We start from the raw sequence: 12104 nt of genomic DNA, 5'->3' as shown, positions 1-12104 counted from the left end.
GAATTTACTACGGTTTACGAAGTCCACCGTTTTTGTGTTTTCCCAAACTTGTAATTAAAATACATACTCCATGCTGTCTATTGCATAAAATGAACGCAGGCTCCTGTTCTGTTTTCTGACCTAATTATGCAAAGATACTGTCTGTAAAAATTAATAAAAGACAAAGCGCATACTAATAATACAAGTGTATCATGTGATTGCAATGCATCGTGGCCTAAGTTAGCTACCGCAGCATGGAGCTCAATTTTGTCCATAACCGAAATCGTGCTTTGAGTTTTGATTATCGCTGTCAAACCTATCGTAGTCTACTGCTTACACGTTAAATATGTAACAAAAAACTTCTCGAGTTGCAATAACGTTTGTTAAACAGACAAATTACACTTACAAAATTAATTTGAAATGATTTGTTTATTGTTAATGTATATTGCAGCATTCCCTTATCTATCGTTATACTGTCAAAGACATCCGATCTACTTATTTAGATAAATCATAACATCCATTTAAAAATATTTATTTTGTGTTAATACCGATCTACTTATTCCCTAGACGTAATAGTAGATTTTATTTTTTTTATGAATATTACAGCACTCCTTTATCATTATACTGTCAAAGACATCCGATCTAATTATTTATATAAATCATATTTACAAAATCCATTTAAAAGTATTTATTCCCTAGACGCAGTAGTAGTACAGCGATCTCTGCGTATACCTTATTAGAAACAATGGAACCTCCCCTTTCAATTCTATTTTCTATTATTATTATTGCAGACATTTAGCAGACTCCTTTATCCGAGGTGATCCACAGGGAATATCAAAACATAAAATACAATGTACTATAAAAACAACACTACAGAGTAACAACCTCATCACTATACCAAATTAAGTCACACACAACAGTGAACATTAAAAAGTACAGAGTAAATAAATAAATATAATTGAAAATAGACAAATATGCCAGCAGACTAAATAGGACAATTCAGAAATACGATAGATGACAAGTCTGGGAAAAACAAATGGAAGTCTGGAAAAAGTCTGGAATTTTGCTGTTGAAAAAGTGTAAGAACCCTGAGTAGTGCATTAGTGCTTTCGTATCAGTACAAATAGTAATACAAATATAAACTGACCAGCCGTTACTACTCTCAGTAGTGGAAGATGCAGGAGCCCCACCACCCCCATCTTCTGGAACTCTCACCATGATAACCTGTGATTGTGCTCAGAATAGAGCCCTTCGTGTTTAAATATTTTTTTAATAGTTTTTTACCCCATTTTCTCCTACTTTGGAGTATCCAACCATTTTTATAAGACCATGTCTCAGCGTTGCAGCTTCCCATATGAACGTGGGAAAGACGAAGACAAGCCGACCTCTACTTTACACACTGCGAGCCGCCAGCGAAGCCAACCAGACTTGACTTATCGGAGGAAATGCAGTTCTGCCAGCAACTCACAGGCAGGCAGGCGTCCGGCCACCACAGGAGTCGCTGGTGCGTGATGAGACAAGGATTACCCTGTCGACCTAATCCCTCCCAACCCGGGCGGCTCAAGCTCAGCCAATTGTGCGCCGCCCCCTCGAGACTCCCGGTCACGGTCGGCGATGGCATAGCCTGGATTCAAAACGAGCACTATATTTCAAAATTATTATTATTATTTTTTACAAAATACAGGGACAGAGGAAGAGACCCTAAAAGTCATCCAACTGTGTGCGGCAAACAATGTCCTTTTCACAGGGAAAATAAATGCTGGGCTGTTGTCTCCATAGAAATACATGATAAATACATAGAAATACATGATAAATACATAGAAATACATGATAAAGCTAGCTATGATGTAAAGCATCATTTATTAAAATATGATACAAAGCAGTGTATCCACACAGGTGGAATGCACCTCCAATGCCTTGAAGAAAATGCTCCTCCACCTGTTTTTCATCATTCCAAAGACCCTTCAGTGGTATCGGTTAAGCCTTTCCTGGGCTCTTCCCTGCAGTGGCTCTTGTAGGCTGTGATGAGGCAGGTTCTTGTAGGCAATCATACCGTGCCCCAATGTAAAATTGACCCTGTAGTCATGCACTGACCCAGGGTACCTCACAAAAATGCCCAGGGACTTGCCGTCACATATTTCCGGAGTTGAATGAGAGGAACAGCTTCCTGTTGAGGTAATCCTGTGCGTCAATCCCTCCAGGGGCCTTGATGTGCACATGGCAGCCATTAATAGCCCCCACTGCCTTGTTAAAGGGTGCGTTCTGAGCCAGACGGCCAAAACCTTGCCCTGCATCATCCAGCTCCTCTGGCTTAGGGACGCAATAACTCTGCCCAGAAGTCCAACCACCTCAATTTCAATTTTGTGCACTGGGCTCCTCGGGAAACCAAATATGCATGATACTACCCTGAAGGAGAGCCGTGTGCCAGCCAGTACACAAAAATGAGAACCTCCAGGTCATGTCCCCAGCTGTGGTCCCTCTCTGTGTGACTAATGAGCAGCAGAGCATTCATTGATCTTTTTGACCGGCGGAAGTCTTGCTTGAGGTCTTGCTCCACATCAAAGTTCAGTCTGGTGCAAGAGAGCATACCAAATGCCTAACGGGAGAGTATGATAAATGTCTCTGTCACATTTTGATTGTGTAATTATTTATTTTCAATTCCTTATAAAACATTTGAAATGTTTATGTAGCCTGCACACTTTTATCATTTGCAGTGATGAATACATTAATAAATCAAAAATCATCTCCTCCCCTCCAGACCTCAGAGACAGCAGCCTCTGCAGCACTCGCTCGCTCGCCTCGTTCCACTGTTGCTGCCACCGCCGCTGCTGCTTCTTCAGGGTATTCCTCCCCATCTTTCCACACACACACACACACACACACACACGCAAAAAAAACCTGTTTCTCTTTTTTAAACAAAACAAAAAGAATCCTGCACTCCTGCTTCGAGTCTCCAGAGGCGCTGTCCCAATTCTGAACATCAACTGTGACAGGCTGGCCGGGGTAAGGAGACTCAGAGTCAGGAAGTGCAGGGAAAGTAAAGACTTTTAATAAACAAAACAACAAAACAAAAGCGCACGATGGCCAAACAAAAAGACAAAACACTAAGCAACAGGTTTTTAAACACAAAAATACACAGACTACCTCCAAAAATACACGGACTACCTCCAAAAACACTCACCCTTCCTCTCTCCCAAATACTCTAGCATACCCAACCACTCTCTTTTATATTATACAGGTGCTGCAGCTAATTGGGCAATTCACACCTCATTAGCTGCAGCACCTTTCACACATTCCTCACACAAACTCGTTCACTCACAGATCCACACAGCAAACTCACTCACATGCACTCCGAACACAAAAAACACACAAATTACATGCTAGTTTACATAACATTAGCAACACATTTTGATGTTAGAAAAGTAAGTTTTGTAGCATTTACTGCATATTGTGATAGAATCGCACTCACTTCAGTTCATTGCCCCTTTAAAAACACCGACCCAACACACAGAAATGGATTTTTAAGCGCGGTTGTGCAATTTTTAATGAAACAAAAACAAAAATAATCAAAACAACACCTAGCTCTCTTTGAGCAATAACTAAACAGAACAGGAACCTAAACTAAAACAGGACAGCTAAGCTGTTTACCTGTACAAACAAAACAAAACACACAAAAAAGGCTTCACACTACCTTTTTCTTTTAATTACAGCTGTACCCCACACCAGCACAGTCGGGCTTCTGCCCTCTTCAGCAGCCGCCCAGAGCAGACTGACTGCTCTCTTTTTAAACCCTGCACCTGGCTCTAATTTTCAATAATAGCCAGGTGCAGGTAATGATCAATCAATAAAACAATTAACAAAAGACAAAAGTGTGCCTTCCGCACATGTTTTTTTAGAGGGAGGAATTAACCCCCTCCCTGCTGTCTCACACATCCCCCCCATGTCTTTTCAAGACACTGGCCATACAACGGCCACCTCCCTCCACCCTTAAAAGACCACCCACCCTCAAGTCCACAAATGTCAATTTTCGCCCTCTTCCACGGGCGGGCTTGAGGGTGGGTTGGTCCCTCCGGCGTTTCCAGGGAGGGACCCAGGACCGGCGAGGAGGGACCCAGACGGCTTGTCCAGGGTGACCATAGCGCGGACCGGTGACCGGGAGCCAGGACTGACAGGCAGAGGCGTGCGCCTGTGGACCTGCACAACGACCTATGGAATCCCAGGTGGAGCGCAGCACGATGCAAGGGGAGCGGAGCAATCAGCAGGGGGAACACTAGTGACCTCTGCCCCTTGCGTAGCGACGTCTGCCTCTTGTGCAGCGACGTCTGGGATTCCAGGGGGAGTGGAGTAAGGGACCAGGCAAGCGACTGTGCCTGGCAGTGCTGCGACCTGGGAGCAAGGTCCAGCGCAGGGAGATCTGGGCATTCCGGCCAGGTGTCCACGATGACGGGACTGGGGACCTCCCTCGGCAACGCCGGACTCACTTGCATGGATGATGGTTCTGGGAGAGACGACTCCTCCTCTCTGGGCTCTGGTAACAGCAGCTCCACCCCCTCTGGCTCTCGGGACGGCAGCTCCCACTTTTGTAGAAGCCGTTCCAGTTCCGTTGGCTCCCGCTCTTGTATTATCAACGGGGCCACGCCCAGCTCTTGTATCTGCCTCTCCATCTCCTTTGTCTGCTCCTCTTGAGCAGCGGTGTTTTTATTAAACATCTCTATTAAATCTCTAAAATCCATTCTTGGGTCTCCAGGGGCGCCCACACTCGCTGCCACCATATGTGATAGAATCGCACTCACTTCAGTTCATTGCCCCTTTAAAAACACCGACCCAACACACAGAAATGGATTTTTAAGCGTGGTTGCGCAATTTTTAATGAAACAAAAACAAAAATAATCAAAACAACACCTAGCTCTCTTGAGCAATAACTAAACAGAACAGGAACCTAAACTAAAACAGGACAGCTAAGCTGTTTACCTGTACAAACAAAACAAAACACACAAAAAAGGCTTCACACTACCTTTTTCTTTTAATTACAGCTGTACCCCACACCAGCACAGTCGGGCTTCTGCCCTCTTCAGCAGCCGCCCAGAGCAGACTGACTGCTCTCTTTTTAAACCCTGCACCTGGCTCTAATTTTCAATAATAGCCAGGTGCAGGTAATGATCAATCAATAAAACAATTTACAAAAGACAAAAGTGTGCCTTCCGCACATGTTTTTTTAAAGGGAGGAATTAACCCCCTCCCTGCTGTCTCACAGTATATAAATATAATGTATATTAATGAGTTACCCCCGCCCAATCCCACAATGCAACGCTTGATTACATTTGTGATGTAACGTCACGTCAAAGTTTTTGGACTCAACTCTATATGCACGCACGCACACAGTATAAAAATATTTTCCAGCAGCTTACACCAATACATTTTTATTAAGAAGGTGCACAGCCAAATGGAGCCAATGAACATCTCTACAGCACTGTCACAGATTGCAGAGCGGTCATGTCAGAACAAGGAAGTAAATACAGACGATTGGTGAAATGAAATGATGGATGCGTTTGCTTGCGCCTGTTTATTGCAAAACAGCAAATAAAAGGTTTGAACACAAAACAAAACCAGACACGGTACTGAACAAACAAAACGGCACAATGACCAAAGTAAATAGACAGACACAAACACAGTGGACGAGCGGTACACAAACAAGTATCATGCTGGCTCTCTAGCACGCTAGCAATTGGTTTGTTAATTCTGTTTCACTCCTCTCTCTTAGCCTGTACCTCCTCACTGTACACCCAACCCCGAGTGGGTGAAAACATGCTGCTTTTATACAGTTATACCGAGACTCGATTGCTAGTCATAACTTAAGTGCAATCCCGTGACACACATTATACACATTTTATCTGCACGTGAAGTGATGTGCAATCCTCGTGCCTAAATACAAGTATACATTTTACATCACTTGTGTTACACAGACCCATTTATATCCCATGCACCAACATCTATACACCAACATTTACACACTACATGCAACATATAACACACAAATGCACACAGGGGTGGGGCACATTGCCACAAGTAATATATGTCTCCACGTTCCTGATAAATGACTCAGCAGTGTCTTCTGGGAATTGTAGTCCCGCTGTCAGCATCGACTGTGTAGAAAAAATCAAACACATTTGGTGGTTTTAGAAATGTGTTGTAATGGTCGTCGCTGTATTGTGGGCGCGGTGATGTCATAGCGCTGTTATGGCCAGGCACTGTCATGGTTGCAGCTGCATTGTCCGGCGTGGAGATGGTAGAAAAGGTTGGTGCTTCAATGGGCCCCGCGGTGGGTCAGTGCTGTTTTGCTCATGGTGATGTGATACCGCTAAACAGGCCTATGTTGGATGTGACAGAATATGGCTCAGTGTCCCTTAGAAATGTCACTGTCTTTCTACACAGGCGAAGCTGGGAGATGCGCAGAAAGAACTAGAACTGAGAATCCAGGAGAGACTGAAAGAATTGGAGGAGCTGAAACAGGCTGTGGAGTCACTGAAAGTGGGTATTGACAAGAGGGTTAGCCAACATTCACTCAGATTTCAACAGCTGCATACTTGAATAACTGGATCTGTGATTAATCAGGGATTTCTTCAAGTGCCATTCACCTATTATTATTAAGAAATGGGCTGGAACACATTTATAGAAGTTTACTGTATATGCTTTATGTGATTTTAATATGTGATTCTTTCACACAGAGATCTTCACAGAGAGAAATCCAGGAAAGTGAGAAGATCTTTACTCAGCTGATCCGATCCATTGAGAAGATCCGCTCTGAAGTGACGGAGCTGATTGGAGCTCAGGAGAAGGCTACAGTGAATCAGGCTGAAGGGATCATGAAGAAACTGGAGCAGGAGATTGCTGAGCTGAGGAGGAGAAACACTGAGCTGAAACAGCTTTCAGAGACCAAGGATCACATCCATTTTCTACAGGTGACATCACTGCTTGCCTGAACAATCTCAAGCACAGAACTGGGGCAGTTTCAGACAGATCTCTCTCCAATCGAATGAATCCTTGCTTTTTCCCCCAGCAGTGGACCCCATTTGGAGCCCATTCTGTTTCACTGAAACCCCCTTTTCTCCACTTTCCTGTTGTAGAATTTCCAGTCTCTCTGTGCCCCTCCTGAAGCTGCAGTCCTACCCAGCATTAAAGTCAATTCAGACATCTCTTTTGGAGCTGTGAGGAAAGCTGTGGCTCAACTTAAAGACTACATTGAGGACTTCTGCAAGGGGAAATTAGCCAAAATAACCACAACAGGTTGGTGTGAAATACAATTCTTATTTTGAGATTTCTCAAATATACTATGTGTAAGAGGCGGGACTCGTTTCTACTCATCGATCGCTAGTGTCTCAGCTTTGTCAGCGGAAATCATTCGTTTAATTGAGAGCGGGGGTTGCTAAATGACTGTGGAAGCGAGTCCTACCTTGTTGAAGGCATGTCGTTTTATTTTCTCAGTACAATTTTCTGTTTGATTTTAAATTGCCCATTTTGATTGCTACTGTAATCACTTTCCGGTATTTTTAGGTCTAACTGTGCAGGATGGTGCTGATATTGCTGCACATCAGGGTAATGTTTGAACTTATTTTTCTGTATACATGTATAGTAGAGTAGTGCTGCCTGAGGGAATGTGTTATTATTATTATTATTATTATTTATTTCTTAGCAGACGCCCTTATCCAGGGCGACTTACAATTGTTACAAGATATCACATTATACATTATTTCACATTATACAGATATCACATTATTTTACATACAATTACCCATTTATACAGTTGGGTTTTACTGGAGCAATCTAGGTAAAGTACCTTGCTCAAGGGTACAACAGCAGTGTCCCCCACTGGGGATTGAACCCACAACCCTCCGGTCAAGAGTCCAGAGCCCTAACCACTGCTCCACACTGCTGCCCTGTTAAATCCCTAGTTAAGGGGCTCCTGAGGTCACCTACTTGTATATAGATATATAAAGAAGTGACAATTTAATAGTTAATTCGGCTTTCTTTTAGTTTCCATCTCTTACTGCCACGCGGTGAACCGGTGCTTAGGTTTTCTTTCAATGTATTCACTATTGGTCATTGAGTGTATTGTGTGATTTGGATTGATTTATTTTTTCACCTTTTCCTTTGGTCACAATTTTGTTTGCTATATTTGTTTTCACTTTATCGTTTGTGGCACTCGAGAAGACTGAACTATTACTATAATTTCTATCTCCTGGAATCAAGGCTGGTGTGTGTTCCTGTCAGATCCAGGATCAATTGCAATTGTAATTATGCCATTTGTAATTAATTACAATAATAGTAATCAGTACCGGTAATTGTAAGTGTAAATACAACTTCACACGTCTCCGTAATTGTAATCAGAATTGCCATTACACCATGTAATCATATAACCCAACAATTAAATGCCTTCTTTCCCATGGAAATTTTTTCAAAATTTTATAATAATATAAACGTGTGTGTTCCACTGTTAAATGATGGTTTTTTTTTCTTTTTTTTTTTATAAATTTAGTCGTTGCCAATTATTTTTTATTATTTTCTCCACAATTTGAAATGCCCAATTATTTTTAGGCTCAGCTCACCCCTACCACCCCTGCGCTGACTCGGGAGGGGCTAAGACGAACACACGCTGTCCTCCGAAGCGTGTGCCGTCAGCCGCCCTCTTCTTTACACTCTGCAGACTCACCGTGCAGCCGCCTCAGAGCTACAGCGTCGGAGGACAACGCAGCTCTGGGCAGCTTACAGGCAAGCCTGCAGGCGCCCGACCAGACTACAGGGGTCGCTGGTGCGCGGTGAGCCAAGAACACCCGGGCCGACCTAACCCTCCCTCCCTCCCGGGCGACGCTCAGCCAATTGAGCGCCACCCCCTGGAAGCTCCTGTCCACGGTCGGCTGTGGAATAGCCTGGATTCGAACTCGCGACGTCCAGGCTATAGAGCGCATCCTGCACTCTAGCGAGTGCTTTTACAAAAAGCAGGTTTAACAAATATAATACAATTAGATTGAGCAAACAACAAAAAAGAATTATACTGTGACCAACAATCTAAATTCATTGCACTTGAACAAGTCTCTCAGATTGCAGATTAAGCTTCCAGCTGCCTCTTGATTTTGATCATTTCAAGGTCAATAATGCAATTATTTCCAGATTTTTGTCTTTATTCAGAATTGTTGCTTTATTTAAAAAAAAGAAATTCACTACACATATTTCTGTTGTGGTAAATGGAAATCAATTATTTCAAATGACCTATTTACAATTGTAGCATTATAATTTGTTTTGGTCTGTACAGCGCTCCGATACCTACAGGTGAGTGGCACTTCAGAAAACTACAATTTGTTTCATTTAATTTGCTAATTGTTTTGTTAATTGTTTTATTATGTATTATCCCCTGCACCCGGGGGTGATTAAAAATTAGAACCGGGTGCAGGGTATTTAAGACGTGCAGCCAGGCTGCACGGGGCTGCTGAGTAGAAGGAGGCAGATGAGGTGCTCTGCTTCCGAGCAGTCAGAGAGTGTAAGTGCTGTGAAACCTGTGTGTTTAAGATTGTGGTTTGTGGCAGGTAAACGGCTTAGCCGTCCTGCTAGGTAGTCAGGGAAATTACCTGTGTAGTAAGCGCTCCAAACGGAGTTAGGTTTTTGTTTTGTAGTTTGTTTTATTTTTGTGTGCATTAAAAATTAGCGCGTCAGCACGGAAAAACTCCATTTCATTGTTCTGGGTCGTATTTTTAAAGGGGCACGAACCCGAGTGAGTGCAGCTGGTTCACAATATATATATATATATATATATATATACACTACCGGTCAAAAGTTTTAGAACACCTCAATTTTTCCAGTTTTTATTGAAATTTACGCAGTTTAATGTCTCAATGTACTCTGAAATTAAAGCATAGAACAAATAAACAATTGGAGATAAAAAAAGAAATCATGGAATCGTTTTGTTTAACAAAATTTAATCTAAATTTTTGACTCATCAAAGTAGCCACCTTTTGCAGATATAACAGCCGAACACACTCATGGCATTCTTTCTACAATGGAAATCAAATATTGTTCGGAAAGTTCTTCCCAACACTGTTGCAGAAGTTCCCACAAATGTGTTGCACTTGTAGGTTGCTTTGCTTTCACCCTTCTGTCCAGTTCATCCCAAACCAGCTCGATGGGGTTTAAGTCTGGAGACTGTGCTGGCCATTCCATGATTTAAAGCCTACCGTCTTGTTCTTTTCTTCTAAGGTAGTTCTGACATAGCCTGGAGGTATGTTTTGGGTCATTATCTTGCTGTAAGATGAACCCCTGACCAACTAGGCGTATACCAGAGGGTATTGCATGGTGCTGCAAAATGCTGTGGTAGCAGTTTTGGTTCAGGGTGCCACTCACTCTGTGCAAGTTGCCGACTCTGGATCCAGCAAAAGAGCCCCAGGCCATCACGCTTCCTCCTCCATGTTTGGCAGTTGGTGTCACACACCGAGGAACCATCCTTTCGCCTACTCGACGGCGTACAAAAACCCTGCGTGATGAACCAAAGATTTCAAATTTTGATTCATCAGTCCATAAGACCTTCTTCCAGTCTTCAGTAGTCCACTGGCGGTGCTTCATGGCCCAGGCAAGCCTCTTTTTCTTATTTTGCCATCTTAGCAATGGCTTTCTTACTGCCACTCGACCTGTCAAACCTGCAGCTCGAAGTCTTCTCTTCACAGTTGAAACTGAGACTTGCTTACTTCGACCAGTGTTAAGCTGTGCTTGAAGCTGTTGTCCTGTGAGCCGCCTATCACGCAAGCTGTTGACTCTCAGAAACTTGTCTTCTGATTCTGTTGTGGCTTTGGGTCTGCCAGACCTCTTCCTGTCAGAGTTTCCTCCAGTTTCCAAGTGCCTTTTGATGGTGTAGGAAACTGTACTCACTGACACCTTGGCTTTCTTTGCAATTTCTCTAAAGGAAAGACCTACACTTTTAAGGGTTATAATGGTCTGTCTGTCTTCCTTTGTTAATTGCCTTTTTCTCGCCATTATGAGAGCAATATACTACTTCCTGCAGTACAATACTGTCCAAATAATGCTTAAGAGGGTGTAGTAACACAGTCTGTTCCAACACTGCTTTTATACAGACAGAGGGTTTGTAAGTAATCAACAAAAGTTGGGATACCTGTAGGAATTGTTAGCATCAACTTTCAAGGCTTAATTTACTTCCATTGCTGCAGAACAGCTGTAAGTTGTTAACCCATTACTTGTTCCCTGAAAAAGGCCTTTTTGTATAACTGAAATGTACATTATTTTTCAGTTTTTGGTAACCTAAACTTTTTTTTTTTTAACCTCTGGCAGTTTACCTCTTACCTTTGTACCATTTCAGGTTATTCACTGGACTTGAACTGCTTAAATTTCAATAAAAACTGGAAAAATGGGGGTGTTCTAAAACTTTTGACCGGTAGTGTATATATATATGGGCAATATGAATAATACTACGATTTTCATTGGTGTTATAGAAGTGTTACGGTTGCTTGCTTTCTGTATAATGTATTATACATGTATTAATGCCTGTACTGCAGCACTGTGTACAGAGAGCCTCTTAGGTGGGTGTTGGACGGTCAGTACTGTACCAGCAAATCAGGAGTGAGGATTGGTTGTTAAGGAGCAGGGCAATGTTGCTGCTTGGCAGTTGAGTCCAAGAGTGTGAAGCAGTTGTTTTCATCACCAAAAATATTAGAATATCGGTTTGATTTCTGTAAAAACGGAAATATATTCTACTCAGTGATTTTGTTTTTTCACTGTAACTTGTGTTAGTGTAATTTTTCTGCAAGAGAAACCGAAACTAAATCTTCTCATAGTAAGCAATTATTATGTTTCATTTGTACAGGACTGAGTAAAATTCCAATTGAATTTAAAAGAAACAAACAAACAACTAAACCACCTATAAAAACATATCTTCAGTCAGCTTTTGGATAGTGCTGAGAGTGACCGGCAAACCTCTTGGATTCTCCAAATGAAAGTTGTTCACCATCCAAGCTTTGGACGAGGAAAACGAGCTACTAGACCCCTTTCATCTCCTGCTGTGTTTCAGGAGGCTCGTGGGGCTGAACTCTGTGCTTTTCTTGTTTACTGCGAGACCCCTTTCATCTCCT

General features: G+C 42.5%; 1 protein-coding gene across 2 annotated transcripts in view; it reads left to right on the top strand.

The window, feature by feature from the left end:
• Window positions 1–12104, top strand: part of LOC117414961 (tripartite motif-containing protein 16-like) — a 40941-nt gene that overhangs the window by 14036 nt on the left and 14801 nt on the right. The window contains exons 2-5 of one of the 2 annotated variants that reach the window (XM_059010197.1): window positions 6412–6507; window positions 6705–6938; window positions 7104–7263; window positions 7531–7572. In XM_059010197.1, the coding sequence (XP_058866180.1) occupies window positions 6412–6507; window positions 6705–6938; window positions 7104–7263; window positions 7531–7572 (532 nt within the window). The remainder of the gene's footprint in view (window positions 1–6411; window positions 6508–6704; window positions 6939–7103; window positions 7264–7530; window positions 7573–12104) is intronic. The other variant, XM_059010198.1, reaches the window with a different exon arrangement.

Source organism: Acipenser ruthenus, chromosome 40, assembly GCF_902713425.1.
Source record: "Acipenser ruthenus chromosome 40, fAciRut3.2 maternal haplotype, whole genome shotgun sequence".
NCBI lineage: Eukaryota > Metazoa > Chordata > Actinopteri > Acipenseriformes > Acipenseridae > Acipenser > Acipenser ruthenus.
This window is presented reverse-complemented; position numbering and strand designations above follow the sequence as displayed.